The following is a 27,992-nucleotide window of genomic DNA, read 5'->3' as shown; positions in this document are numbered from 1 at the left end:
ACCAAACTATAGCCATACACATAAACACAATCCTCACGTACTCACGTGTCGACCGCGCCTTCAACGTGTTTAAAAGAAAAAAACCGCGAAAACCATTTACTACGTCCTTGGTTACCACTATCGCGGTACAACAAACATCTGACTGATAATAAATTGACTATTTTTTCGTATTGTTTCTTATCTATTATTGATTACCATAACCATTTACATAGCCTTTACGGTAAGTTGTAATTTCCAAGAAATTGTAAATTATCATAATTCATAATCTTTAGTCTTTTTGGATAATTTGATTGTGATATGTGTCTCGATGGATCGTGGTGGCCTTTTGTTTAATTTGTGTTCTTAATTGTGCATCAAAATATTTTGCCTGTTAGCAAAAAATGTTTGGAAGGAGCCTGAAGACAACGAAGAGGCTGCTACATCACCCCACCTCACTGCGCCCCGTCGAGTATCAAAGGTCGCTGAGGAAAAATTATGGTTAGTGTTAAATGTTTTGTTGTGTCTTGCGATATATTATTGAACATGCATGCGACGCGTGCTTAAATTTAATTAATTTGTGTAAGTTTGCCAATGACAATAAATAAACTTCTCAATCGCATTAATTTAATACAAATATTTTACAATACTTAATGTAGCACAAGGCATAGTCATTAGTCAATGACAATTAGTTAGAAAGAATTTTTTTTGTGATTTTTAATATTTGTATTGTACAATCTGTTCAAATAAATGTTGAACAATAAGTAGAAGTGATATTTGGAGATAAAATAGAGACATGATTCACAGGCCTTAACCTTACCTCCCAGTAAAGGAACTTTGATGAAAGAATTTAATGGATAATATTGTTCGTCCTTTGATTGAGTTCAGTAAGTACGGTATTTTTCACATTCATAAAATAATTTTTTTTTTTTTTCATTTGGTGGTTTAGGATTTATTTACTTTTGTTGTTTTATGTGAAAAAAATAACTTAAGAATTTATATTTAGATACCTAGTTATATTATTTATTTAGTTATTAGAAATTAGTAGTTAAATGTAATATTTATTATCTTGAATTTGTTGAATTATACATTTTGATTTTTAAGATGATGTTAGCTCACCATTTGTTTTCTTTGTCTGGCCCAAGCTCAACATAGCAAATTTACGTTTAGCAAAACTAACCCTGTGTTATTATTCTTAATACTAAAGTGAATTAACCTATTATCAAACATTAAGTTAATAACATAACATGTGATCTTATGTTGGCTTTTTTATAATATTGTAATTTTTGTACAATTTATAAACATTTTTAAATTATAATAATTTACACACTAATGACTTACCTACATAAAAATATCATAAAATAGCCAACGTAGGGACACAGGTAATGTTATGTGGACACCACACAATATGACAAACCGATAATAATATTATTTGATTATCTAGATGAAATATTGTTGAACATTTTTTAGATAAGTGCCCAAAACTATATTAGCAGAATGACAATTTTTAAATACAAATTTTATTTTATTTGTAATTTATTTTATATCTTTTTTAATATTTTAATACCATTTCTATTTCCTTTCAATGGAATCAGTTGATAACAACATTAAGAATGCAAAAAATCCATGTATGCATTCTTAATTGTAATTTATGCATTGATTACCAATAAGTTGGGCATATGTTTTTTACAATTATAATTGTAATTTGAAATTTATTCTTTTCTATTGTCATTAAACATTTAAAATAAGTTTAAAATGAATTTTTAAAAAAATTAACAACTATAAAATATAAATTTATATTTGGTGCACTTAAAATGTTGACAACTTCAGTGGCCCAGTGCATTTACCCCATTTGACCCATCTTAGTCTGACAGTTGGTGTTATACCTAATATAAATTATATTATATTTATATTTTTTTTATAAATATATATTACTACTCAAATCTAGTTGAAGTTTTGTCCTGAGTTTCAAAGGTGGTCATGATGTCCACTTTTATTCTGACTGTTTATTAATTCAATCGCTGACCATTTGAACCCAAATAAGGTAAAAAATCTACTATTTGCTGATAACAAAGTTTTTTTTCTGAACTTGACTTTTTCAATCAATGTGTTACTAGCGTTAGTTTAACTCTTAATTTGAATACATTTCAAATAATTCTCCTCTCAATATCTTGGTCTCCCATAGTTCACCCCCTATACTTTAAATAACCATCTGCTACAACTTGCTTACATTGTTAAAGATCTTGGGATATTCAACTTCTCCCCTTTCTTTTGAATATCACGTCAGCTCCACCGTTAATAAAGCGTTGAAAGTACTTGATTCATTAATTCAGTATAGTTGTTTGGCGCACCCTTTCCTTGCAAAATACAATCTTTGCTCGTTGAATGAGTACAGATGACATTTTTAGCATATTATACGACTTTTGTGGTCTAAATTCTGATTGTACAACTTGGCTACTTTTGCATCTGTGAAGTTCTCCACGTTCAAACTCTATCCTCACGTCACCTTAAAACTGACCAAAGATTTATTTCTTTGCTTTTAAATGGGTCCCTGTATGCTCTAGACCTTCTTTAAAGAGTCTGCTTTAGAGTTCTGTTGTACCCAACCCGTAACCAGCTACTTTCCGTTATCCCTGGTCACACCTCTTCTTTCGGCCATGTCCACCCTTTTCACTGCATGCTCAGAACATTTACCTCCTGACTCTCAACTTCTAAATTTACTCTGTATTCAATAATTTTATTTTATGCAACAGTTGTATTAATTAATTAGTTTTATTTACCCCTTTGTAACTGTCGTTTGGCGTACATATTTTAAATAAATAATTTATATTAATTAATTACTTATTAGAGTCCATTCTCAGAATTTGGTTCTAATTAGTTAAATACTTAAATTGATCACACAAAATATAAATTTAATTAGAATTATGTATAAATTAATATACCAAAACCTCAAACTTTGTGAAATTTGAACCATTAGTAATTGAGCAAAATCAAAATATATATTATACCTTCAGTAACTTATTGTATAACTATTTTTTTTTCATACTGGATAATTATATGCATATGCTTATTAGGTATAAAATATCAGGACTAGAATATGAAATGTTAATTATTTTATTTATACAAATCCATTTTGAAATTGTTATACAACTGGATTAAAAATGTATAAACTTATGTTAATATTGTATATTAAGAGAGTTAATTAGTACTTATGTATTTAATTTCGTTGATTATACGTTATTTACAATTTCAAAAAGAGTGGCAAATAATACCTAAATTTATGAATTTGGTTGATAATATATTCAGTTTTATAAACTAAATATTTATAAAACATTTTAATTAAAATGAAAGGTAATGTTTAATGAAATTACTTTCCTTGGTGTGACGTGGGTTAGCCTGTGTCGCTAGCTCCCAGATGGGTGACCATCCAAAATTTTTAGCAACAAAATCTTTACATCACATCCTCACATATATACTTGTTCCAACCAACCGTTCCCCTCCACCTACTACCGGGCTAATGATCTTAGTAGTTGAAGCCTTAATTCTAATAAAAAAATAAAATAAAATTACGCTTTTAAGTACGTACCGAATTAGGAGAGTCGTATTATAATATAATACATGCATATTACCTACATAAGTTGTTTAAAAAAAGATAACAACTAAGTACCAACAACTCGAACAAAATCGTAGTTACCGCTTTTTGTTACATTTCAAAAACAAGTATTACACTATTACCAAATTAAATACGTTGAACGCTCATTTTTCTCAAAGTTGTAAATTTATATTACCTTAAATTAATTATTTTCCATCCAAGAATTAGGTCATAAATATATAAATAATGAAGGACAAAATGTCTTATTTTTAATATAGGTACTTGGGAAATGACACACGTCATAAAATAGAATGCAACTATCATATTTTATTTATATACATAACAAGAAATTAGGATAATATATTATACTTACATAAAGTATAATTTTTGTTTATTTATGAAGACATTAACAGGATAACAAAATTAAATTACAATTTACCAAACCGGTCAATTTTATATTTTTATCTTAACAGTTACGATCTTTTAACTATTTAAGAAAAAATAATGCGTAACATAATATTACGTAGGTAATAAAATACCAATGTAAAATCAATTATAGTTGATCAAAATCTGTAAAAGGTTATACATAAAATTAGCTCAAAAACAATATTTAAAATAGATATGTTTATTTGTGTTATTTGTATGCAAAATACAAAAAAATAATATTATTTTTCTTTTATTCATAATCGGAAAATGAAAGTCATTAATATTAATTATTTAATATGATGTATGTATATAATGTACCTACTATAATATATTATGTTCATAATCCATATTATATAGTTTATCTACCTATTTATGAATAGCAATTATAAGCAATTATAATTCACATATTAATTTTTTTTAACCCAGATCATGATCTGTAAACGTTAAAACCCATTAAAAAATAATAATATTATAATATGCTTGTTTAATTTTGTATAATTTCTAATTTTTTTCTGTGACCTTTATATTATTTTGTTTGTTAACAATTCACTTAAAATTATAATAACTCATGAGTTTTTTATAAGTTCATATTCTGAAAAAAATAATAATAAATTAATGAAACTAAAAAGGGATTGATGTTTAGGTATTATACAGAATACGTTTTTTACGAGGTATACGTTGGTATTGTTTACCTAATTATATAAACACATTTATAAACCGCTAAATACACCTACCTATCATAAAGTATAATAAAATAAACTTGGTGGGACCACATATTCGTAGTTTCTAATTGGATATTGATTAATACTTATAGAAGTCACATGTTTGATTATCTGTGTGCCATTGAAATATGTGGTAATGTAAAATTGTAATAACCATTGTTATTTGAATATCTATAAAACATATTTCTTCCTATTAGTTCCATATGTGTAATAAATAATGTTGTTAATTAATGTAGTGAAATTTAAACACCTTACGTCATATTTTATCAAAAACAATTAAAGTTTAAAATTTAAATTATTTCGATATTCGTAATTACCTATTAATATTTTCACTTACCTATTTATGTTATTATTTATGTAACCCATACGTTATTTCGCTTGCCATTTCTTAAATTGTATGTCTTGGGTGTTATTTTATTAAACAATTTTTAAAATATTTGTCCATACGAAATTTTCGATTTCAACTATTTATCCACAGCCAAAAATAAACTACAATAAAAATTTCTTAAAATTACGAAGCTAGTTTAATGTTTCCTCTTCAACAAGCAATTTAGTACTACCTACCTATTCTAATATTACAGTAAAATGTAGTATTTTCTACCATCTTAAATACATCATAAATCATAATACAATTGATACATTTTAAAAATTATTTTCATACTATAATTTCTATGTTATAGTTAGATTTCTTTATTTTATATTTCTAATTCTTAACACTGTTATTTGTATTACTTTTAAGTTTTAACTTAATTATGTTATTTTTTCGATACCTAGTAATATTTTTTTTATTATTCAAACAATTTAAATTAAACAGTGTAGAACTTCATCTTCACGAAAGTAAAAAATATGATGTGTATGCTAAAACGTAATTAATTAATAATAATTTGGTATTATTTATAAATTAGTACTATTTTAGTTCGACACACAGATTTACTAATTTTAAGAGGTAAAATTATGTATGGTTAGGTTTTTATTACTCTAATATTTTTTTATAGTAAGTCTTTTAGGAATAGGAAAACGTGTTCCTCTAAATTGGTACCCCTTCTATTTGTAATGTACTTCGAGTCTCCAACAAAAAACAACTTTCGTATATTTCAGGAAGTCATCAATTTCGTCTTATCTAATGCAAATTTCATTATATCGTTATAATATTACATACTACTTAACTGAATGTGATTTCATGCAATTACTTGTGCAATGTTTAATTCAAATAAGTTATAACTTTTGTAGCTTAAAAGGACTCCATCACACTTTTGTAGCAACGTATAACAAATAATTATGTAAAGTTTTGCAATTTTAAAATGATGATAACTAGCTTTAAAATTAAAATATCAATAAAAATATTTGAGATTCCCTAGATAATGTCCTTACCTTTTAAGGTTAGATTAATATTATAAATAACCATTTAAAATTGGTTCGACTGAACTCAAATGTTGCTGTATTGTACGGCAGGCGAAATCCTTAGCGATGGGTCGATCACCTCGCCCCCACCGTCCACTATGTGATGTTCTATATTTCTGTCATTACAAGTAGGTAATATTTTTATGTCTTATAATCAAATACAAGATTTTTCATCCCACCCTCGTGAAATTAACCTGAAGACGACACAATATGTTGGTTTGGCCTCCTCTTGTAATACATACAACAATATTTGTGTATATCAGTTTATATTAAATACAGATTTTTTTAATCATAATGTTATAACCAACCCAGACTAAGAAGCTGGTATCCAAGTGTATTGCAGGCTACGAAATGTAAAAAAAATATTTTTATAATATATACTATATCTATAGGAGGGAATATATTTTTAGTAGTTAGATACTTTGAAACAATATATATTATTCAAGGTTTAAATAATGTATTAATTTAACTCTACTACATAATATATACAATAAGTTTTTAATTATTGTTTTTTAACAAATTCTTATTAAACCCAAGACTGCGTATGCCAGGTATATGTGTATGTATGGTATTTATTTATATGCGTTAATTTAAAATGTATACCTCACTAATCTCAAAACAATTACTAATAGTTTATTGGTAATTAATGAATTTAATGCAAAAAAGTGTTGATATATACTGAATACATATTCTTTATGAACTTATAAACAAATTATTGTTTATTACTAGTCTATTGGTGGTACCAGTGTGGCAGCTGTGTATCGTTTATTTAATCCATTAATGGGTTAAGGTTTCCAAAATAATATTAAAAATACTATTTTTAAATTGATTCTAAAGCCAAATAATAAAAATGTTTTAATAATATTGTTAAGCAAATTCCAAAACTAACTAAAATATTATAATGTCGTTTACTGATAATAAATAAGATATGAATATATTAATGTATAATCAATTATGATTTCAGTTGTACAAAAAGGAATATATATTTAAATTTAAGCTGTTAACACTTATATAAATATCATATAACATCATATATTATATATTTTTATATGTACAATATTACAACAGACAGTACAGTGATAAATGTCGTAAGAAACATTAGAAGTGGAAGTCAATTATGTATAAAGCAATTTTAAAATGTAATCAGTCATTCTAATTTTTATAATTGGGGAACAATTTTACTATGTGTGTTATGTAGTATATGTACAGTCGATAAATATTGTTTAAATAAAAGTGGTGTGACTACTGACTATCTTAATTTCATTTTCTATCTCAAATCTAAACTACTTCGATTCCCGATAGATATACAAACTAGGTGTCATTCATCAACACGTAATCTTTGCAAATATTTATTAGTGTGTATATATATATATATATATACATATAATATACACTTATACGCGTCCTATACACCTATACGTATATATTTTTACCAAAGGTCAATTCAATTAAAACCAATTGAGCTTGTTACTAAATTTTCGAGGGAAAATGTTCTAAGGTATTAATAAAAATATTAACCAGTCGATGATATTTTTAAACCTTTTATAACATTTCAATAAATCTAAGGTATTTAACATGTTAACGATATTAATATTGTAACATCAACAGTTGGGAATCTATTAAAAATATAATAAGAAAAACGTGGATGAGAAAATTAAGAGTACAGCCGGGTGTTAGTGTATACGAGTATTAAGGTCATTATTATACGCCAACTGATTTACTCTAAACCTCTTCCATCACGCCACCACACGCGCGCTCACACGCATCAATTTTATTCGCCTGATTATTTAAACATTTACACGCGGACACGCGTCATGGATGAACTATGGATACAATACTACTTTGAATTAATTGACATGTGTACGCAATATTTGTGCGCCTGTGTGTAACTTCGCCTATTTTGTTTGTTTTTTTTTCCGTAATTGTTTTTATTTCGTGTTCATTTTCATATTCATATGATTAACAAACTTTTTATCTAGGTACCGGAAATGATGGTGGTGTTCAAGAAGTAGTAGCAAAAAATTCACGATGGTGGAGCTGGTCAAACCTGATTTATCCCATCCCTACGGGTGTAGGGTTGACTTTACTAGCTGTACTTCAATGGCGTCGTTTAAACAAGCAACAGCCAGAAAACGAACAACAACCCATCTATACACGGAATCTAAGGGTAAATAATTTTCTCAATAATGTTTGAAAAAAATAATAATTATTACATTTTTTTTTGTCACTTAAATTGTAGTGATATATTTACTATGATATATAAAGTTTACTCATTACTGATTAAACAATGGCAAAACAACACTTGTTGGTAAATAACTGTTGCATACACAAGTATGCAATACAAAAAAGTATTGAATTTACGTCAGAAAAAAAAATCAGTTGGACATAAATAATATTTTATTTTTATAATAATATGAGCGGTATTATTTGACTAAACGTATGGTTCATATTGTACTTACTAATATTACATGAATAAATTATAGTGTTAAGTTAATAAGTATATTTATCTTACAGTGCAATGCTCGTTAGTATAATCAGTTTCTGTACAAAATATGTCAGATAATAATGATATAATATTCCATGTTTATGTAATAGGATAATTTTTTTTTTATGGACTTATTATTATAGTTGCTAAATAAGGTACAGTCTATTATCAACGATAGAATAATGAAGGCGATTACATTAATCGCAATTTTTATACTACATATATAATATAATATTTTAAATTACTATGAGTAATTGATAAGAAAAGGAACTGAAGAAAACATTTTTGCTTAAGATGACTTCAGCGCACTATTTGTTTTCTCTCTCAAAATTGCATTCAGCTGATCTAATTTTATGTTTTTATCTTTAGTATTAGAGTGAATTGCCCTATTATCAAACTTTATAGTAAAAATATTATCTAAGTCCTAAGACATCTTAGTACATCATAATATTGTAATATTCAACATGGTTATAACTCATATTAAAATTAAAATATCAATAAAAGCTTATGAGGTGTTAGATATTCTTACCTTAAAGTATGGTAAATTAGCTCAATTCACTAACATTAAACCTAATAACATAAATGAGATCGGCTGAATGCAAATTTGGTACGAATGATCAGATAAAGAAAATAAATAGTGTGCTGTCATAATGTTGACCTAGCTAAAAATTAGAAATTGAAACGATTCTATTTAGACTTCACGGTGTATAATTTATCTATATTATATATATTATTATAAAGAAGTAGAGTTTGTGAGTTTGTAGGGAGTAATCTCTGGATCTACTGAACCGATGTAAAAAATTATTTTACCAATAGTAAGCCACGTTATCTGTGAGTGTCATAGGCTACATATTAACCCGAAAAATGAAAAGATTTTTTCGTGGTGGTTGGATTTGCACAGCAAGTCGGAGAAAAAACGTTTCTTACGAACGCTGCCTTAACGATGAGAGATATATGATTGGGTTGATAGAAAAGTTGTAGTGTTCGATAATGTCTACAAAAAATTCAGCGACTGTATATGTCTAAATTTTATATTTAAGTCACAAAAAGTAGTTATATATACATACAAATGAATCCCTGTTTCCCTTGGTCACGGCGTCACACTTGAACGGCTGGACTGATTTCGCTAATTCCTTTTTTGTTATATTTGTTGTTGTCAGAAGAAGCTTCTTATGGAAGAAAAATTAAGAAAGTTGCAACGAAAATTAGTTATTAATTAAAATAAACGTGTACATTTTACATTTTTACATATTAAACAGCATGGCGGCTCGCGGGTTTTCAGCTACCTTTAACCTGACTTTTGTCTGTCAAATTATGTGTTTGATCGGCGTGTAGATATGAATTGTTCCGAGAAATAAAATTCAACATTCTGTTTTTAATTATTTAGAAGAAATTAGTATTTTTTTTTTGTTTTTTGGTTGCCATTGGTTAATCGAGCAGATCAGGTATATAAAACATGCATCAAATAGAATTTATGCAAATTGCCTACCGAGGTGGCTGAGTTGCACTAATAGGCGATCATCGGCGTGTCCACAGTCAAAATAAAAAATAAAACATATTATTCATATATGGAGTATGCACCTAACGGGGTCCGCAATCCACCACAGATGGATTGCCTACCTGATAATATACTGCTCGCATTATCACAATTCACAAGCGAGTCTCATATAGAGTTGGCATTTTTAATAGGCAACGAAGTGCACGGGATCAACTAGTGATGTATAAAATGTTTTTGGTTTAGATTCACCTATAGGTAAGCAGTAAGCGTTTTAGTTTATCGTCGTACGCCCCTCTACGATTTTTTTATATAAATCAAATTTGTGATTTCTGCCCTTCTCGCATTAATTAATTAAAGTTAATTAACTTTTATACAAAATGGTACTATATTGTATTGATTGTTTTATTATAATTTATAGTATATATTATTCAAAAATATTTGATAGGAAATGTATGATCGAATATGTTCTTATTGTTAAAACATATTAATTGTTCATATTATTAGTAAAAAATAATAATATAATCTTCAACTATAAACAATAGACTACACACTACAATGCGTATTAAGTATAATTTTTTATTTCTGGTGACTGCATATTATCGTATATACATTTATATATTATAATAAATTATAATACAGTGGCTTGGCGTGGCGCGTTGGCTGCTACCAGTCGCGGAATGCGACTGGGAGTAAGTAACTGCCACAGCTACTAGCTCCCGGATGGGTGACCACCCGGGCTCATAGTAGTTAAAAACCTTGCCACACATACACGACCACGTGTTTGCTACCTACCATAACAACCGTAACAATCGTAAAAACAACTTATCGTACCAACCTTACCCCAGACCCCTACTACAGTTCATAACCCCTACAACAGCTAATGACTTTTGTCGCCGGGCTTAAGTTCAATAAAAAAAAATATATATAAATATATAATACACATATATTCCGGTAATAGTGTAACATTTAAAATATTACAACTTGGTTATTCCTAAAATAATTGGGTCAAGTTATTATTAAATACTTAATATATTATGCAATCTTTTGTTAGTTATTTTTAAGTATGAAATAGTTATTTATAATCAGAGAGATGGCGCTACAAAAGCTTTAAATGGGAAGACATCAATTGCAACCTAACTATTGTATGAATATAATATACATTTTAATATGTTTAAAATAATATTATTAGATATCCAATAAAACATAATATTATATGTGAAAGGATTTTTCATCACAGATTTAGCAAATTGTCTATTATTTACTATTTTATTATGTTGCTCTATTGAACTTATTATGTGTTCAGGTTCTTCCTAAAAAAAGCTTTGTAAAAAACTTTGTACTATTCTGTTAACTGTAAATTCTAATATAATTATAAAGTTGTGTTTTATGCAAGTTTTTGAGTGAAAATCTCGTCGTTAAAATAATTTTTTCAAATGTGATAATCATGATTCATAATTTTTGTATCCTTATTCAAAACTATAATACTGTATAGTCTATTCCACATTGTGTTATTACTACGTTTGTATGTCATGGATCACTGGACTCTGAATACCATTTAAGCCATAGTGGGCTACACTCGCATTTTATTGTCTCCGTCTTACAAGTGCGTAACATAACAAATTTACGCTTAGCAGATTACGTTTAGCTTTGTTAGTTTAAAATTAGAGTGAATTAATCTTTTATGAAACTTGATGGTAAGAACATTATCTGTTTTTGTTGCTGTTTTTTTTTACAATAGTTCAATTTTTCAGCAATTTTTACGTTTGTTATATTGTGCTAATTAAAAATGCTCATTGCTTAATTAAAAACTAAAATATCATAAAAAACCTACTAATTCAATTTCACAATAAGTCGATTCACTCTATTTTTTAAACCAATGAAGCTAAACGCGATTTGCTATGTTACGCACTTGCAGGACGAGGACAACAAATACTTGCATAGCGTCATCTTAAGGGTTATATTATGGTAACCATTACAATTTCCTTGTATTCCGTGGTAACGGTAAACCGGTGTGGTCAATCTGTTATCACAATAAACAAAATAGTTAAATATATTCAACTGCTCCACTATGTGTGAGGTGATTATTAATAACTAGTAAAATCATTATACATGTACTATTTAATTTGGTAAATAACAAGACGATAAATTCTAAATACTGACTACATGGTTGCATGGAATACGGTGACAGTGTAATAAATGTAATCTAAATGCAAGGGAACAAAAAGCAACCCTTTATATTCGTTGGCTGCATCCGAATTGATTCTCATACCTGAAAATTGACATCCTAATTGGTTGCCGATAATGATTTTTAAAATTTTAGCATATGTTAAACTACGAAGTCGAAAAAACAAAGAAATATATTGTTTAATCATATAAATGAACAAATTAAAAAAAAAATATTATGACTTATAATATACAGCAGTCCTAAGTCTGCATAAAATAGGAAGGGAAATTGAAAATGCTTTAAAATTAATTCGGAACCAATTCAGATATACTCTTTATTTATATATTTAAAACAACCCGGGAATCAAACTTCAGGCATTTTGGAACCAATTCTGACCGACACGCCGAACCACCGTATTCATATTAATATACCTGGTAAACCGCAGACAAGATATATTTATTTTCAATAATATTTATAATATATTGATGTTGAATATAATAATAATTATACTTTGAAAACAACCACGAATTGACAAATTAGATTAGCATTAGTACATTTTAGATTCTGACTGGAATGATTGATTTCACAATGATATGTTTTTTCTGTATGCTTCGATTTAAGACTTCCATACCATTTTTGGTGGGAAAGTAATTATGTTTGGTACTTTTGAGGGGTTAAATTTAAAAATTCCCTGTATTTTTAAAAGCGACGGTAAATTTTGAAATTCACTGTTTTCGGCAAAAATTAATTCAGCCTACTGCATTACTTCAATAATAATAATATCATAAAATAAACACATACTTATTGTAATAAAGGATGGCAAACGTTTTCGATTATAAATGTTTTTCATTCACAATGACTTACATGATTTCAAAATGTTCATCGAAGCGGTACCCACTTGCCCACTTATTTTATCAAAAGCAAACTTACTATAGTTCTCCACTCCTTCCCATTATATAATATTATGTTCTGGATGACATCTAACTGAAAAGTTTAGAATTAAAAAGAAACTAAAATGTTTATAATGGAATTTAATTTATATTTTTAATAAATAACTAAATTTGTATTTTGTTGCTATTTTTCAGCTATCCTTTTACAAAGCAATACCATTAAGAGCAATGTCACGTTTATGGGGTTATATTTCCGGATGTTACATTCCTCGGCAATTGAGATATTGGTTATATACTGCCTACTCAAAACTGTTTGGCGTTATTATACATGAAATTGAATTACCCATGGAGTCTTATAAAAGTTTAGGAGAATTTTTCGCTAGACGTTTGAAAGATGGTGCTCGACCGATATGCTTTGACAGACCAATGGTAAGAGATATCACATTTATCTTAAATATTTAATGTTATTTGTGTTGTATTTACATGACAGTGGATTTTTTTTTTTTATGTTATTTAAATGAAATATAATTTTGTTAACAGGTGTCTCCGGCTGATGGCACTATAGTGAGTGTTGGACGTGTTACATCTTGTCAAGTCGAACAAGTTAAGGGTGTTACATATACTATCAAGTCGTTTTTAGGTTCACCAACTTGGCAAGAAGACATAGTTACATCACAACTGGAATCCTCACCAATGAATACTGCAACAAAAAGTGATATGATGAAGCAAGACTCCTCTACATCCAATTGTAGTGGTTGGTCCATTAATTCCACTTTCCTATTTTACCATTATGGCCTCCTTACTATGCACATGTACTGCATCAATTTCATATTCAACTTCCTCTCACAAGGTGTAAGCTTTTTCAGTCTATCGTTTAAGAAACAAGATGTAGTGTTATCAGACGATACACAAGAAAAAACAGTGTCTGTTGAACGACAAGACAAAAGTGATGACGAATGTCAGCCATTTGATCCTCATTGGAATGAATATAAATCAAAGTTGTTGCACAATCCAGACAATGAATTGTATCAACTTGTAATTTATTTAGCTCCAGGAGATTATCATAGATTTCACTCACCAGCTCATTGGACTGTTAAATTTCGTAGACATTTTCAAGGTACCTATACTGCAAACATTTTTAATTTGGAAATGTTGATAATTTTTAACTTAAATTATTTTTATAGGTGAATTATTAAGTGTCAATCCAAAAATAGCCCGTTTACTACCTGATTTATTTGTGTTGAATGAGAGGGCAGTATATGTTGGGGAATGGGAACATGGATTCTTCTCAATGACTGCTGTAGGTGCCACAAATGTAGGATCCATTAAAGTACACTCTGATAAGGTAAGTTAAAAAATGTCATACTCAGTAAATCCCATTAATTATATTATGTGCATGACATTTAAAGGGATTGGAAACCAATAAGCGATGTCGTCGAAAAGACTTTAATCAACATGATCGTCCATTCTCAACTCAGTGGTCAATAGGACAAGAAGTTGGAGAATTCAGAATGGGATCGACAGTAGTGTTGTTATTTGAAGCACCCAAGGGATTTGTTTTTGACGTGGACGCTGGACAAACCATACAAATGGGACAAGCTCTTGGCAGAATTGATGTGTCCCAAGTTGATTATATTACTTCAAAATAAATTAAGTAATTAATAAAATAAATAAATCCTCTTGTCTCATAAAAACTTCAGTACATCCTTCTTACAGACTACTTTAAGGCTGACTAAATTTTTAATTAATTTATATCCATACAATAATTATTAATTAATTATTTAGTTTTTATGTTTACTTGATAGAGAGTTTGAAGTCCTGGTTTCTGTAAACCAATATTATTATATTATATATAATAATTATTTCAATTAAAAAAAAGTATTTTGAAACAATAAAGACAATTTTTTTTTTAAATATACTCTAATCTAATTTTGAATTTAATTAGAAAATATATGTATAAATTATTTTAAAATCAAAAATGAGTGACCAAAACTTATACTTAAGTGTGCAACTATTTTTTTTCCACTTTAAAAATGTAATAATCGTTATAAACCAACATGATATTCTGTGTTTGTGTGATATGTATAAAATATAAAATTAATTATGTTATCTAGTATTTTAAAAATGGTTAGTATGGAGTTTTTTTTTAACTAGATATAAAAATTTACATGTACCCTTATAACCTTCTTGATTCAATTATAATTGACTTCATTACTAGTTATTGGATACTTTCTTTTATGAAAACATATCCAACACAGTCCCGTAGTAAATAGTTTATAGTTATACAATATTTTAAATTTTTAAATGTTTTGTGTCAATTACCATTAGTTTTAAAAAATATTTATATACTCAATAAAAATGAAAAAGTGCATATTGAATTGCATTTAATATTTATTAAAAATCTGTCAATACTTACAAAAAAAAATATATATATATAACAATAATTTAACAATAATATAATAGTATAATTATAAAAAATAAAATAAATGTCTTAAAATATCACAATTATTGCATTTGTTTTTGTTACATATTACATTATTATATATTATATAGATCTAACATGTATCACTTGACTTAAATGTTTTTAATGTTTAACACTTGAGATTAATATACTCATTATTCAAACAATATTTAAAGCATTTAAGTTTTAACAGCGTAATAACATATTTACTAAGGCTGGTTATTTTTCTTCCAAAACATTGTTTGTTTGGCAATATTTGATGATTGAAACATTTTAACCATTTTAGGTTTCAAATCTTGAGTTACACTGCTGGTACCACTATTATTTATTAAATAAAATTTAATTATTTAGCTATGAATAAGATAATTGAAAAATATAATTACGTTTCAGATTGTGATGGTGGTAACCTTGATTCTGCTTCCTTAATCAACATAGCTGACAATTCTTTTTGAGACAAATTATTTATGTTACAAAGTTCCTCTAAACACCTACAAACAATTATAATATGATTTCAAAAAACAAATAGTTATTAGTTGATTACTAAATATTAATAATATAACATTAAAATTACCTTAAACTAGGCAAAAGAGATGATGTGATTGCACTTGGAGATAGAGTGCATTCATAAAGAACTGTACTGAATGCATCTAACAGTACACGAGTTAGTTCTATTTTTCTTGTAATGTCTGATGTTCTTACAGCTACACCAGAATACATATTTAACTGCACCATCAACACTAAGTAATTAATTTGAATTAAATTTCATATTTAACATATTTATATATTATATTTCGTTGTTAATTACCATCTTCTCTGTAAGCTTGATCTGACTTTGGAGCCAGTTTGCCAAAAGCTGTTATGAGTTCAGACACAAATACAATGCTATCACTTAACGTCCGATCATCCATAAGACTTTTCATCTGAAAACGACATTTTTCAATAGTATCCTTGTTATTTGTTGACATCATCAGTTGACCAAGAACTGGGACTAAGGCTATTTTCACATCACTGAAATTATACAAATAAACAATTTAAATTCAATACATTTTTCAAATAATTATTAAGTGAGTAACTAACCAATTAGAATCATTAGAAAGTGTAATGAGAGCTGGCACAATTCGGTTGGTTATATTTATATCAGACAAGTATGGCATAATAGACGATAATAGTTCAGTCACAGCCAAACGAACTGCTTCTTTTTGACTAATTACACCTTTGAAATCAGTAAATTAATATCGTTTGTACAAAGCGGTTTAGTCTTGTTGTTATTATACCTTCCCAGAGAGATGATAGTATTAATTCATGTAACCGTTGATGATTAAGTGCTAGTTGACTGACTGTAAATTGCAATATATTGATAGGAACACCACATAATGGTAATGTACACACATATTTTTTTAAAGTTCCTTCCAACTCTTGATCTTCGCGCTAGAAAATATAACATCGAAATATTACACAAGGTAGAAGCTTATAGTATTTAAACACTAACTCACCTCTATTGGCGCTAATACTGAACACATGTATATACATAGGAGAGTCATTGATGGTAAAGCATTAGCAATTTTACCTAAGGATTTTTCTAGACTTTGTATTTTTTCTACAAACAATGGTTTTACCTGTAATTAATTAATATATTAATTCAATGCCTTTTGTATTCTGAAAAATAATTATACTAAGTCTTACTTTATTTTGTGTGAACTTAGATCCAAATCCATAACAAAACGATTGGAATAATGCCATGAGTGACTGCAAAAGCTTTTGGTTTTCGATTGAAACCAAAGATGAAGATTCTATTAAGCTGGGCAACCTAAATATTCAATAAAAAATTGATAAAGTATTTACCAAAAATAAATTTTAAGCACAATAGAAAAAACAAATCGTACATGCATTCAAACAGCCACTGTAATCTAGGCCATGTTATTTTATTGTCCTCAACAACAGCATCAAATGTACACATCACTGTACCAATTGTATTATTTGGATCGCTATAGAATACTTGTGGGTTACTCAAACCAACACAAATATCAGCAAAACCTGTCCCTGAAACATTTTATATGAAAGATAGTATCCAACAAATTATTAATATTATTATGGTTGCATGTTTTGTTAACCATTTGAGAAGCAAATTAAGATACACAGCCACACACTCAGAGAGCTCATTAGGAATGAAAAATTTAAATGTGGGAGTAATTTATTTTTATCACTATATTTTTAATGATGATGTTTAAGTACAATACGTTGGTTTAAAAAGATAAAACCATTTAAAATATATTTAAACGTCAATGTCTCGCATGCCAACTTTTTTAAAAATGTATATAAACATTGCTTATCAAAAAGTTAATCGGAAACTCATTTGTATTTTACTAACTTAGTTCTCCTCTTGGCGTGTCTTCGTCTCTCAATGATATACATTCAGGGGCAGATGCTACATATAGAACTAAATATGGAAGTATAGAACGAATAGCATTGACCATATAACAACAGTTAGATTCTAACTGGTCAGTTTTTTGTGATTTTTTTTGAGAATCAAGAGTCTAAAGAGAATAAGTAATTCAAATAATTAAAAAAAATGTAAACTTTATACAACCTGAATAAATAACCTTAATTTGAGTTGTCAAAGAGTTCATTAATCTCATGTAGCAGTTTGATTGTAAACGACCTTTGTCAAATGCCCATTTTGCTAAAACTGGCAACAAGACTCCAATAGTGATTTCAACTATGTATTTTAAATTATCTTTTAGGCCAATAAAAAGAAGTTCTTCAATCTACCAAATAGTAAAATGTTGTTTATGATACATTAGTTAACTAGTACAGTTTTGTTTAGTATAGTTATAATAAGCAGAACACATTGGAATAGTAACACAAATAAGCAATGAAAAATTAGCACCAATTACTTGAGCATATTTGTCAGAATCATAAATATAAACAGTATTGATTGCAATACTTTTAATAGTAGCTGCACGGACAGATTCATCAGTGTCTTCAATCAACATTTGTTGCAATACAGAAAGTAAAGATTGCCTAGACTCACACTAAAAATTGTTTTTAATAAATAATATATCTCCGCAAAAATATTTAAAATAATGTTATGCATTCAAAACATACACTAATTAATGGGCTAAACCACGAACAAGCCTCTGCAACCAATAATCTTTTCTCAACATATTTATCTGTTAACAAATGCCATAACTGAGGCAACAATTCTCTTTCAAAAAATTCACTATTTGAGTATTTTAGGAACCAAGATAAACCTAAATTAAAATAAGTAAAATATTAAAAGAATGTACAAATAGTTGAATAAAATGTGGATGTGGTTAAAAACATACCTCCTATAATTGAACTTCTTTCTTTTTTATTAGGTTTTTTTCTCATATTGAATAAAGAATATAAGATTTTTTCTCTTTCTAATACATCTGGGTGAATATGCATTAAGAGAACACTTAAGATAATAAAATCCTAATATTTAAAAAAATAAACATAATTTTATTAATAAATCAATTTTAAAAAAAAATGTATTAATTACTTCTTGTTTTTCGGATTCTAAAATATTTTCATCATTTTGATTGCGTAACCTTTGATTTTCTAGAATTCGTAGTATTGGATATAAATTCAATTCAACACCATCATCAGATAATACATCCAAATCAACATCCAAATACATTAATGGCAATTGTTGATCGGGCCAACATTTATTTATTAACATATCTTGAAAAACTGACGATTCACAATTTCTTAAAACTTTTTGTTTTTTACTTTTGTCTGGCCGTAACCATTTTTCTTTAGAAATATTCGGGGTTATATCAGATAAATCTTTAGTTGATTTGAGCCTGATGAAATAAGAATAACTTTTTATGTATTTTATTACATTACATAAAAATACAAAACTAAAATCAAACAATATTTACAATTGTAATTGAGAAAGAAGATTTTCATTATCATTTTCTAATTGGGAGATTATTTTTGTAAAATCACTGCAGTCTCCGTCCATCTATACAATGTAATGTGTTAAGTAAATAATTATATTCAAATTAATAGAAAAATACCTGGGTAGCAATATTTATACACTCTTGTATTTCACTCTGACAGGATACATCTGATTTAAAGTAACTTTTAGCTCGATCTCTATACAAGGATAATAAATGTGGGGGTCTTGAAATATTCAGACCAACATCATCCCAGATTTCAAAATCCTAAAATCAGAACATAATTAAACTATATTTAATACATATTGAAGTGGAATTTAAATATGTATTATATACGATAAAATTAGTTGAAAAAATATATGCCTACTCAATTGCATGTTACATAATTTGAGTAATGAATAATTAACGATCATGCTATTAGGTAAGTATATGTTAACACAAATTATAATCTAACTATATTACGAAAAATTCCATTTTATCATAAATTTATTTATTTTTACAATGATTTGTTGCACGTTTTAAATAAGGCACTAACAAGTAATAATACCAAATATTAAAATAATTTACTTGATTTTCATTTTCATCTGCAAATGTTATTGACGTCAACTTATAATTATGTTGCATTAAGTACTCATTTACTAAAAAATTGAGAACCCGCTGTTCATGTGGTTTGATTCTATCATCATATTGGGAAATTTTAGGATCTTCCCCAGCAAATTCTTCAGATTCTATAATAATTGTTACAAGTAATTAATATATATACTTTTCCAGGTATACATAAAAACAATTAAAATTTAATTAGCTATTATTGTTTATCTAGTAAATACTAGATAGGATGTAGGACCTACGTTGTATGTACTACCTATAAGGTAACAATTACATATTTACCAATCTATGAATTATGAAGATAAAATCACAATATGTCTGTTTCAAAGTTTAAAACAATATTACCTACAGCTGCCACTGTCAAATTCGTTCTGAGGGCATTAATTGTGTCTTTGGCTTTGCGCAGTTCAAACTCAAGGATGGCTACTCGTTCATTGACTGTCTTATCGCCATCTTCAGAGTACCTGGCCATCTCCAGCGAGTCCAAAGTTGCTTGACTCGATGATCGAGCTAAACAAAATTTTTTGAATAACGCCAATTAAGGATGCATTGAACAGACAAAGTAATGTGTAGACATAAGATTTTGTATAACGACAGTAATAGAAAGCTCTTGTCCTAGCTTTACGTACCCATACTCAGAGTTATACTGATGTTGTCGTTTTGTGGAGACGAGTGTTCGAAGTTGCTGGGGTTGGAAAAAAACTCACGAAGTCCTGGTAGTTCCTTTCCAGCTTCGACGAGCTCGTAATGGAGTTCCAGGGCGGTGAGCAGCAGACGGTCGTCCAACAGTTTTTTGGCTATGTCGCCATAGCTCGGGCCAGTCGGCCCGTCCTCGGCCATCGTTTCTGTAAGACGTCGTACACGCACAGACGGACGGACGGACGACGGACTACGCGACTAGAGGACGGGCATAGTCTCAAATCTCGACGAAAATAAGTCGCGAATTCTTTTGAGACTACCTACTGAGAACTGATTGTCCAATTTCAAAATAACTATAACATTAAACATAATAACGTTATCTAATCTATCTACGTGGTGTCGTGGTTGATTTGATAACGTCTACGGATAGTGGCAGGGGCCCGTTGCGTTGGTCAAACTGCCACGCTCCTGTCTGGCAGGTATGGGGGGCGCGGTCGTCGGGCGCGGCGAGCCGCGCGCGCCTGGTGCCCTAATCATTCAGCGTCGCGCGCTTGCCTCACCAGTCACCATACGCCCCGTAAAATTCCCATTGTAGTAATATTACTAATAATAATAGTAATAATAATAATAATAATAATAATAATAATACATGACATTCGTGTACACGTTCCGGAATGTTGTGGAATGCGGATCGGGAGATTACGTCGTCGTCGTCGTCATCGACGGCACGCCAACCACAACGGCCGGTGATAGTGGTAGTGGTAGTGTCTACTGACGGCCGCGGTCGGTGGTGGTGGTAGAGCAGCAGCAGCACTGAGCACGTCGCACACGTCCTCAACGGGGCGGCTCAGTAGTCAGTAGTGCACTAGTGTCTAGTGCCGTACCGTTTGCCGTGCGTATTCTCCAACGCTCTGTTCCCCCGGACGGTGTGCGCTAACAACAATAATTCCAACTCACGATTGTTGTTATACCGACGGCACGCGTGTCCGTCTCCCTCCCACCGTCGTAAGATTGTTGTCGTAAAGGCGTCGTCGCCCACGCAAACGGTTTTTATTGCAATTCGCGTGTGTTTACACCACCGCCGTTGTCACTGTTGTTCGTATGACACGATGACGTTATAACGACCGTCGTATTCCCGTATTACGACCCGGTGGTGTCCGAACTATTTGGTACGTTGTTACTGTTCGTTTCGTTGCCGATGGATTCCCGTTGATCGTCCGTCAGTCGGCCACCGAACGACCGATCTCCGTTGATTACAGGTCGCTACGGGCCAAGCGACCCGGCGTGCCGTGTTAACCGTGTCTTTGTTATCATGTCACCCGCAGACTGACCGGTGTCATGTTCCGTTGTATACCGATATTCAAGGGCTGCAACAGGCAGGTGGAGTGCGTGGATAAGCGCCACAGCTCGTTGAACTCGGTACCCGAAGAGATACTCAGGTATGCCAGGAGCCTGGAGGAGCTGCTGCTTGACGCCAACCACCTTCGCGAACTGCCAAAAGTAAGTCTGAAATAGGAACAGCCTGAGCACAATTCAGTTTGCTATCACGAGTCCCCGCCAGGAATAGCTAATGGGTACCCACCGGCAATCAATTATGTTTCTGAATGTAATGCGTGCGTTTAATAGCTGGCCAGCCATCCAAATTGTTTCTTTTACTAGCGGACAGACAGGTGTATTCTATCCTGCAGGCTACAGACATGTTCATTATCATGTCTGTTACTTTTGTAACCGATACCGGTCCCCCGGCTGTTGTATCCTATGTGTCATTTTAAAAGAAATCTTACAAATATTTTTTAAAAAAAGACAAACAAAGAAGTAGGTACTTAACTTATCTAATGTGGGTACCTAATAAATAAATCTGTGTAATTTATTAATATAGGTTGATACACTAACTGTTTAACCTGTCATTTACCGTCATCAAAAAGTATTTAACTTTTTATAATAAGGTAGGTGGGCATCAAATTGTTTTCAATAGTAGATATTTGTAAAACCATTTTCTAAAGACTTCTATTGTTTTTTTCAATGAAAACTAATAGATAGACCTACCCATCGGTAATGATGACCAGATATCTTTACAATTTATGTATATTACATTCAAATTCTTTTTCAAAGCTAAATAGAAATGCCAACCTTCCTTTTCATATTCATTTGTAATGTTAAAAGTACTAGGCATAATATATACAATTGAAACAACACATGGCTTTATATCTTGTACTCCTATATACATCATGTTATTATATTGTAAAATAGACAAATTGGATATTTTTATTATGTTGTGTATTGCTCCGTGTTTTACTAGGTATGTGTCTTTGTAAAATACATAATTTTTGTTTATTATTCTATTTTTAATTTGATGTCAAACAATTCAAGTATTAGAACTTCTGATATCACTAAGATTATTACTCTAGTATCCTATTTCTGTTTCACAATGTTCAATATAGGCATTGTATTTTACTGAAATCTGCATCTTCTTTTCAAATTTTAAATAAATGCTATCCTATTTTGATATTTCCCGAGCTGTACGTATTATAAATGACCTTAATATCCAACTAAGAATTACTTACCTGGTTACCTATTAAAATGAATACCTACTTTATAATTTGATTATTAGAAAACTTGTCAGAAAATGTGGTATTTTAAGCACATACATTTCAGTTTGATGGTTCAGTCTTAAATTTAAATAAAATATTGTTATCGTTTTGTTGCACTTTTTGCACTCGTGACCTTGATAATAAATATGTTTGATTTGGAACAAAATTACAAGGTGTTATTAATGTTTTATATTCAATTCATCATGCACACTCAGGAAAAAAGTTAAATACATGCCATTGACATTGACACAATTAATACTGCCAATACTAGTATGATATCTTATGAATTATGATGATGAAGTCTTTTTTCCCGATATTTTACTACTGATACTTACAATATACTACTAAAATGCATTAGTACCTATTATTTTAATGTTTACTATAGTAATACCTAATCAATCAGGAAGAAAATCAAAAGTGCTTTAAAAAATGTTTAGTCTATTATAAAACCAACCGGTCGGTTTTAAAATAATGTGTACAGTTATGTAGTTTTCTAGATTTATATTTTTTGTCACGTTCATCAAAAAGTTGGTATCATGAAAGATTATTTATTCGGTATGTACCTATACACCTGTTAGGATAATATGTTCATTGTTTATATAGGCATTTAAACCTTATCAACAGTGGAATTTAATAATTATATTCTTATTTCTAAATCCTATGTGTACGGTGTAACTAATTATGTGAATTTTTTAGGTATTTTAACTCTTATTATAATATTATATTTACCATATTATACCTATTTATTAGTTTGAATTTGTATTTCATTAAAATCACCTGTGGAGCATTCTTGAAAAATAAAATCCCATAAAATATGTTTTTATTAAATTTAATAGTTGCCTTAATTTATTTTCTTACCTACCTATACAAAATTATCATGAAAATAGAAATAACTTATAACTCATAATAAGTTATTACATATTATTAGGTAGGTATCTAATACTATGCACTTATCATATACACAAACATAAATTATTCATTTATAAAAATGTCTTTTACTGAACACAATAACTTATCGCAATTTTTGGTGCCACAGTTATAGGGTACCTACTATTGTTCCTTTTTTTTTTTAAATATTTTTATCTGACAGTTTCTAACAACTGAATTACTAAGAAATTTGTATGTCTACAATTCATTGAATTAAATGTGTAACTTTGAAAGCCAATTAAAATCCTTTTTGGGGGAAGGGGTAGGTCAGGTTATAATAAGCAAGGCCAAATATTAAAAAAAAATTGAAAATACAACAATCTTTAATAAGTTTTATATGATAAAACTGGGCAAATGTACAAACAACAATAAATAATACCATAGTTACAATAGTATTGGCAACCATGGCAACCGGTGGTGGGCAAAACATTAGTCATTAGTCTCGAATTACCTATCTAATTTCCAAATATAATGTTTTGACTAGGCTTATACCTGGTGATGATACCTACTAATCATTGAGTTTACTGCCTTCATTATATTGTTTTGTTTGGATAAAATTATATTCTGATATTAATTTGTAGATCGTTGGCACCTATGTCAATAATTATAAAATGTCATGTCATTGTTAGGCTTTCGATATATTTACCATTTTAGGAATGTCAATTTGAACACATTGAATTTTATTATTCAAAAATAATATGGTTGCATTTCATTTTAAACTCATTAGTAGTATGCTTATTGCTTATAAATGAAAAAAACAAATAGAAACTAGCAAGTCTTACAAGAATTTAATAAAAGTACAAACTTGTTTTTATAAACTTCACCTACTAATATTTACTACCTAATAAGTAATAAGTACCTATAGATAAATTAAAAATATTTATTTTGATTTCAGAACAATATAACTTTATATCTCAAAGTAAAATCTGAATTTGAAAAAAATTATCAATGTATTTGTTCTTAGTCTTCTGTTATATAATTAAATACAGTACCCTATGATTTATAGTGACAGCTCTAATCAAATATTTGTTTAACATCATAAGTAATTATTTACAAATGACTACCTTTATCTCGGTTATTCTGAGCTATACTTCATAATTACAGGGTACTAGATTCCCCTAAAAAATTTAATAAATGGATTGAATATTATGACAAAAAAATAACTTTTACAACATCAAAGTCGTACCTATTGCAATTTCCCCCTCCCAATTAAACATACATTTTTTAAAAAAGGCACTCTGACTACTGTAATAATATGTATTAACCTATTACCTATAGGTGTTTAACTTAAAATGTTGTTTAATATTTGATACATTCTTTAAAATTCTTTAAATTTCATGACGTTATTGTAAGAAAATAATTAATGCTTTTTAGGTTATGGGTATTTAATATATAAGTAGGTATATAACTATTATTAATCAGAACAATTTTAACCTTAATACTTAAATTAGGTAGGTATGGTTACCTATTTATTTTAATTGGAATATTTACCTGTTTAAAATCATTATTATTATTATTATTATTAAACAGATATACTTTATTTGTCATATAGGTATACCTATTTGATAATTTATACTTTGAAAATTGCTCACTATTTAAATGTAGGTATTTATAAAAGTTTTGTTGTTAACACGGTTGTATATTGTATTATGTGTTGAACATTTATTATTCTAGCTTTTATTACAAGCCTTACAAAATAATATAGTGTATGTATATAAAGTTTTGCCATAAAATAATTAGTTATAAATTAGTTATGGTTGGTACTAAAAACTAAAAATAACTAAAACAGAATTATAATAATAACAGCAGTAATAAAACAATTTAATAGTTTTCCTATATTCTATACAATACTCCAATTTGTTTTTTAAATGATAAACTATGCAAAAATTAGTTATTTCTTCTATATGCATAATAAGTAAAATAATAAGGTCTTTAAACATGGTATTATGTGCCATTGATAACAATAAAGACTTAATATTAAAGATGTAGATATAATGTAACCTGTCCAGTGTTAAGCCAAGGTCTTTTGCGAAATTACATCATTCTCCATAGATAACTTATGTGTCATTTTTAATGACCTTACTTCAACTAATATATTTTATTTTTACATAATTTTGAATGTGTAGGTATTAATAATTAGATATTATCACTTGTGTACATTATATACAAATCAGTATTGACAGTTAGACACCATAAAAATGTACCTAGGTACCTATTATTTTTTCAAAATCTACTCAAATGTACTATTATTCAAGTATATATTTCGTATTGAACTTTTTAATCAGTTTCTAACCATGAATAATAATTTAGGTTTTGTAGGTATTTGTGTAAAATAACACAGTAAATAATAACTCTACAACGAGTTAAATAAGTGCATGCATTTTATCAATGCAACTAAATAATATTTGTTGATCAATTTATTATTTAGATGCAGTTAGTGTTTAATACATCAAACGTTTTGATTATCAGTGAATCAATGTTTTTTTTAACCGTTTCACCATATTTCTCATATTACTAACAATAACTAATTAGATTACATATATATGGTTTAATGATATTATATTTCTATTACAGAACTTCTTCAGACTTCAAAGGTTACGGAAGCTTGGACTAAGTGACAATGAAATACACCGTTTACCACCAGAAATACAACATTTTGAAAATTTGGTGGAATTAGATGTTTCAAGAAATGGTAACTCAATTCTATTTTATATTATTATATTAACTATTTAGAAACAATTAAAATGTGGTACCTATTTAAAATTTGTAACCAAGTATAACATACATTAAATAAAATAAAACATAAGTAATACAAATTATTACTTGGTTCTTTAACTATTTATTAACTGAACTAAACATTTAAAATCTTAATAAACTATTTTTTTTTTTTAAATTGTTAAATAGGTATTCATTCTTTGTTTGATTTTTAACACTCTTCTGTTCATAAGCAATTTTTTTTTTTTAATATTATTCATTTGTAATACTAATTAGTAATTACAGTTGTTTTTTATTAAATGATATTTAATAATGATTATGGGTAATCATGTAATTATTATTTATCGCTTCTAAGGAAATTTACACTAAAATTATTCGAGCTACCTAATTATATTCTCTTTTTGTGAGATATACAGTGGTAAGCAATTCTTATATTTATTTATGCTCTACTCTGGTTTTATACAATTTAATGAAGTGTTGATACAACTATACAAGCAATTATATGAATAGTAATCTAAATATATTTTATTGCTTAAAAAAATGTACTACAGAGTACCTATACCAAGATGGGGAATAAAATATTTAAACGTTTTATTTTATTTATTTACCTACCAATAATTTATTAGACTTTTATTTTATAAATATAGATATTGCTTTTGTAAATAATAATTTAAAATTAATAAGTATGTGGGTATATAGGTACCTATGTTTTTATTATTCATAAAATTAACATAATACTGTCATTCATATGCAATTAGAAGTAATTATTTATTCTTCAACATTAACAGTTTTATTTTGAAACCCACAATTCCAAATGTTGATATATTTTTTTTTTTAATTGAAACTATTATTATATTAAAATTAATTTTTATGATAGTACGTACTACATAATACCTATAGGTTAGGTTAGGCATGGTATGTTTTGCTTTTTGTGTCTCGGGTGACATTGCCAGAACTGAATTTTGTACGTCTACAA

General features: G+C 28.6%; 3 protein-coding genes across 10 annotated transcripts in view; 2 read left to right on the top strand and 1 right to left on the bottom strand.

Moving 5' to 3' along the window:
* The first annotated feature begins 181 nt into the window (after positions 1–181).
* On the top strand, positions 182–15,302 carry LOC111027275 (phosphatidylserine decarboxylase proenzyme, mitochondrial). 3 transcript variants are annotated; one of them, XM_022305587.1, is made up of 7 exons: positions 182–477; positions 784–863; positions 8,097–8,284; positions 13,350–13,583; positions 13,695–14,271; positions 14,339–14,499; positions 14,564–15,302. In XM_022305587.1, the coding sequence occupies exons 2-7, from the start codon at positions 830–832 to the stop codon at positions 14,801–14,803; spliced, it is 1,434 nt and encodes a 477-aa protein (XP_022161279.1). In that variant the 5' UTR covers positions 182–477; positions 784–829; the 3' UTR covers positions 14,804–15,302. The 3 variants fall into 3 exon arrangements, with proteins under 3 accessions (XP_022161279.1, XP_022161277.1, XP_022161278.1); XM_022305585.1 differs by lacking the exon at positions 784–863; XM_022305586.1 differs by lacking the exons at positions 182–477; positions 784–863 and adding an exon at positions 7,872–7,998.
* A 362-nt stretch (positions 15,303–15,664) lies between these two features.
* Positions 15,665–21,173, bottom strand: LOC111027278 (lisH domain and HEAT repeat-containing protein KIAA1468-like). 2 transcript variants are annotated; one of them, XM_022305594.1, is made up of 20 exons: positions 20,774–21,173; positions 20,490–20,654; positions 20,106–20,266; positions 19,659–19,805; positions 19,521–19,603; positions 19,139–19,442; positions 18,942–19,071; positions 18,721–18,866; positions 18,510–18,647; positions 18,216–18,380; positions 17,984–18,149; positions 17,499–17,655; positions 17,299–17,422; positions 17,109–17,231; positions 16,890–17,043; positions 16,693–16,828; positions 16,421–16,623; positions 16,187–16,352; positions 15,999–16,103; positions 15,665–15,933 (listed from the first exon to the last, which is right to left on the bottom strand). In XM_022305594.1, the coding sequence occupies exons 1-20, from the start codon at positions 20,982–20,984 to the stop codon at positions 15,825–15,827; spliced, it is 3,093 nt and encodes a 1,030-aa protein (XP_022161286.1). In that variant the 5' UTR covers positions 20,985–21,173; the 3' UTR covers positions 15,665–15,824. The 2 variants fall into 2 exon arrangements, with proteins under 2 accessions (XP_022161286.1, XP_022161287.1); XM_022305595.1 differs by lacking the exon at positions 20,774–21,173 and having other exon boundaries at positions 15,666–15,933; positions 20,494–20,610.
* A 201-nt stretch (positions 21,174–21,374) lies between these two features.
* LOC111027276 (protein lap4) overlaps positions 21,375–27,992 on the top strand; it is a 31,762-nt gene continuing 25,144 nt past the window's right edge. The window contains exons 1-2 of one of the 5 annotated variants that reach the window (XM_022305589.1): positions 21,375–22,283; positions 26,876–26,993. In XM_022305589.1, coding sequence (XP_022161281.1) covers positions 22,122–22,283; positions 26,876–26,993 — 280 coding nt within the window. In that variant the 5' untranslated portion in view covers positions 21,375–22,121. The remainder of the gene's footprint in view (positions 22,284–26,875; positions 26,994–27,992) is intronic. The other 4 variants (XM_022305588.1, XM_022305591.1, XM_022305592.1 and 1 more) reach the window with 4 other exon arrangements.

The sequence above is a fragment of the Myzus persicae genome, unplaced genomic scaffold, assembly GCF_001856785.1.
Source record: "Myzus persicae strain clone G006 unplaced genomic scaffold, MPER_G0061.0, whole genome shotgun sequence".
In the NCBI taxonomy this organism is placed as follows: Eukaryota; Metazoa; Arthropoda; class Insecta; order Hemiptera; family Aphididae; genus Myzus; species Myzus persicae.
This window is presented reverse-complemented; position numbering and strand designations above follow the sequence as displayed.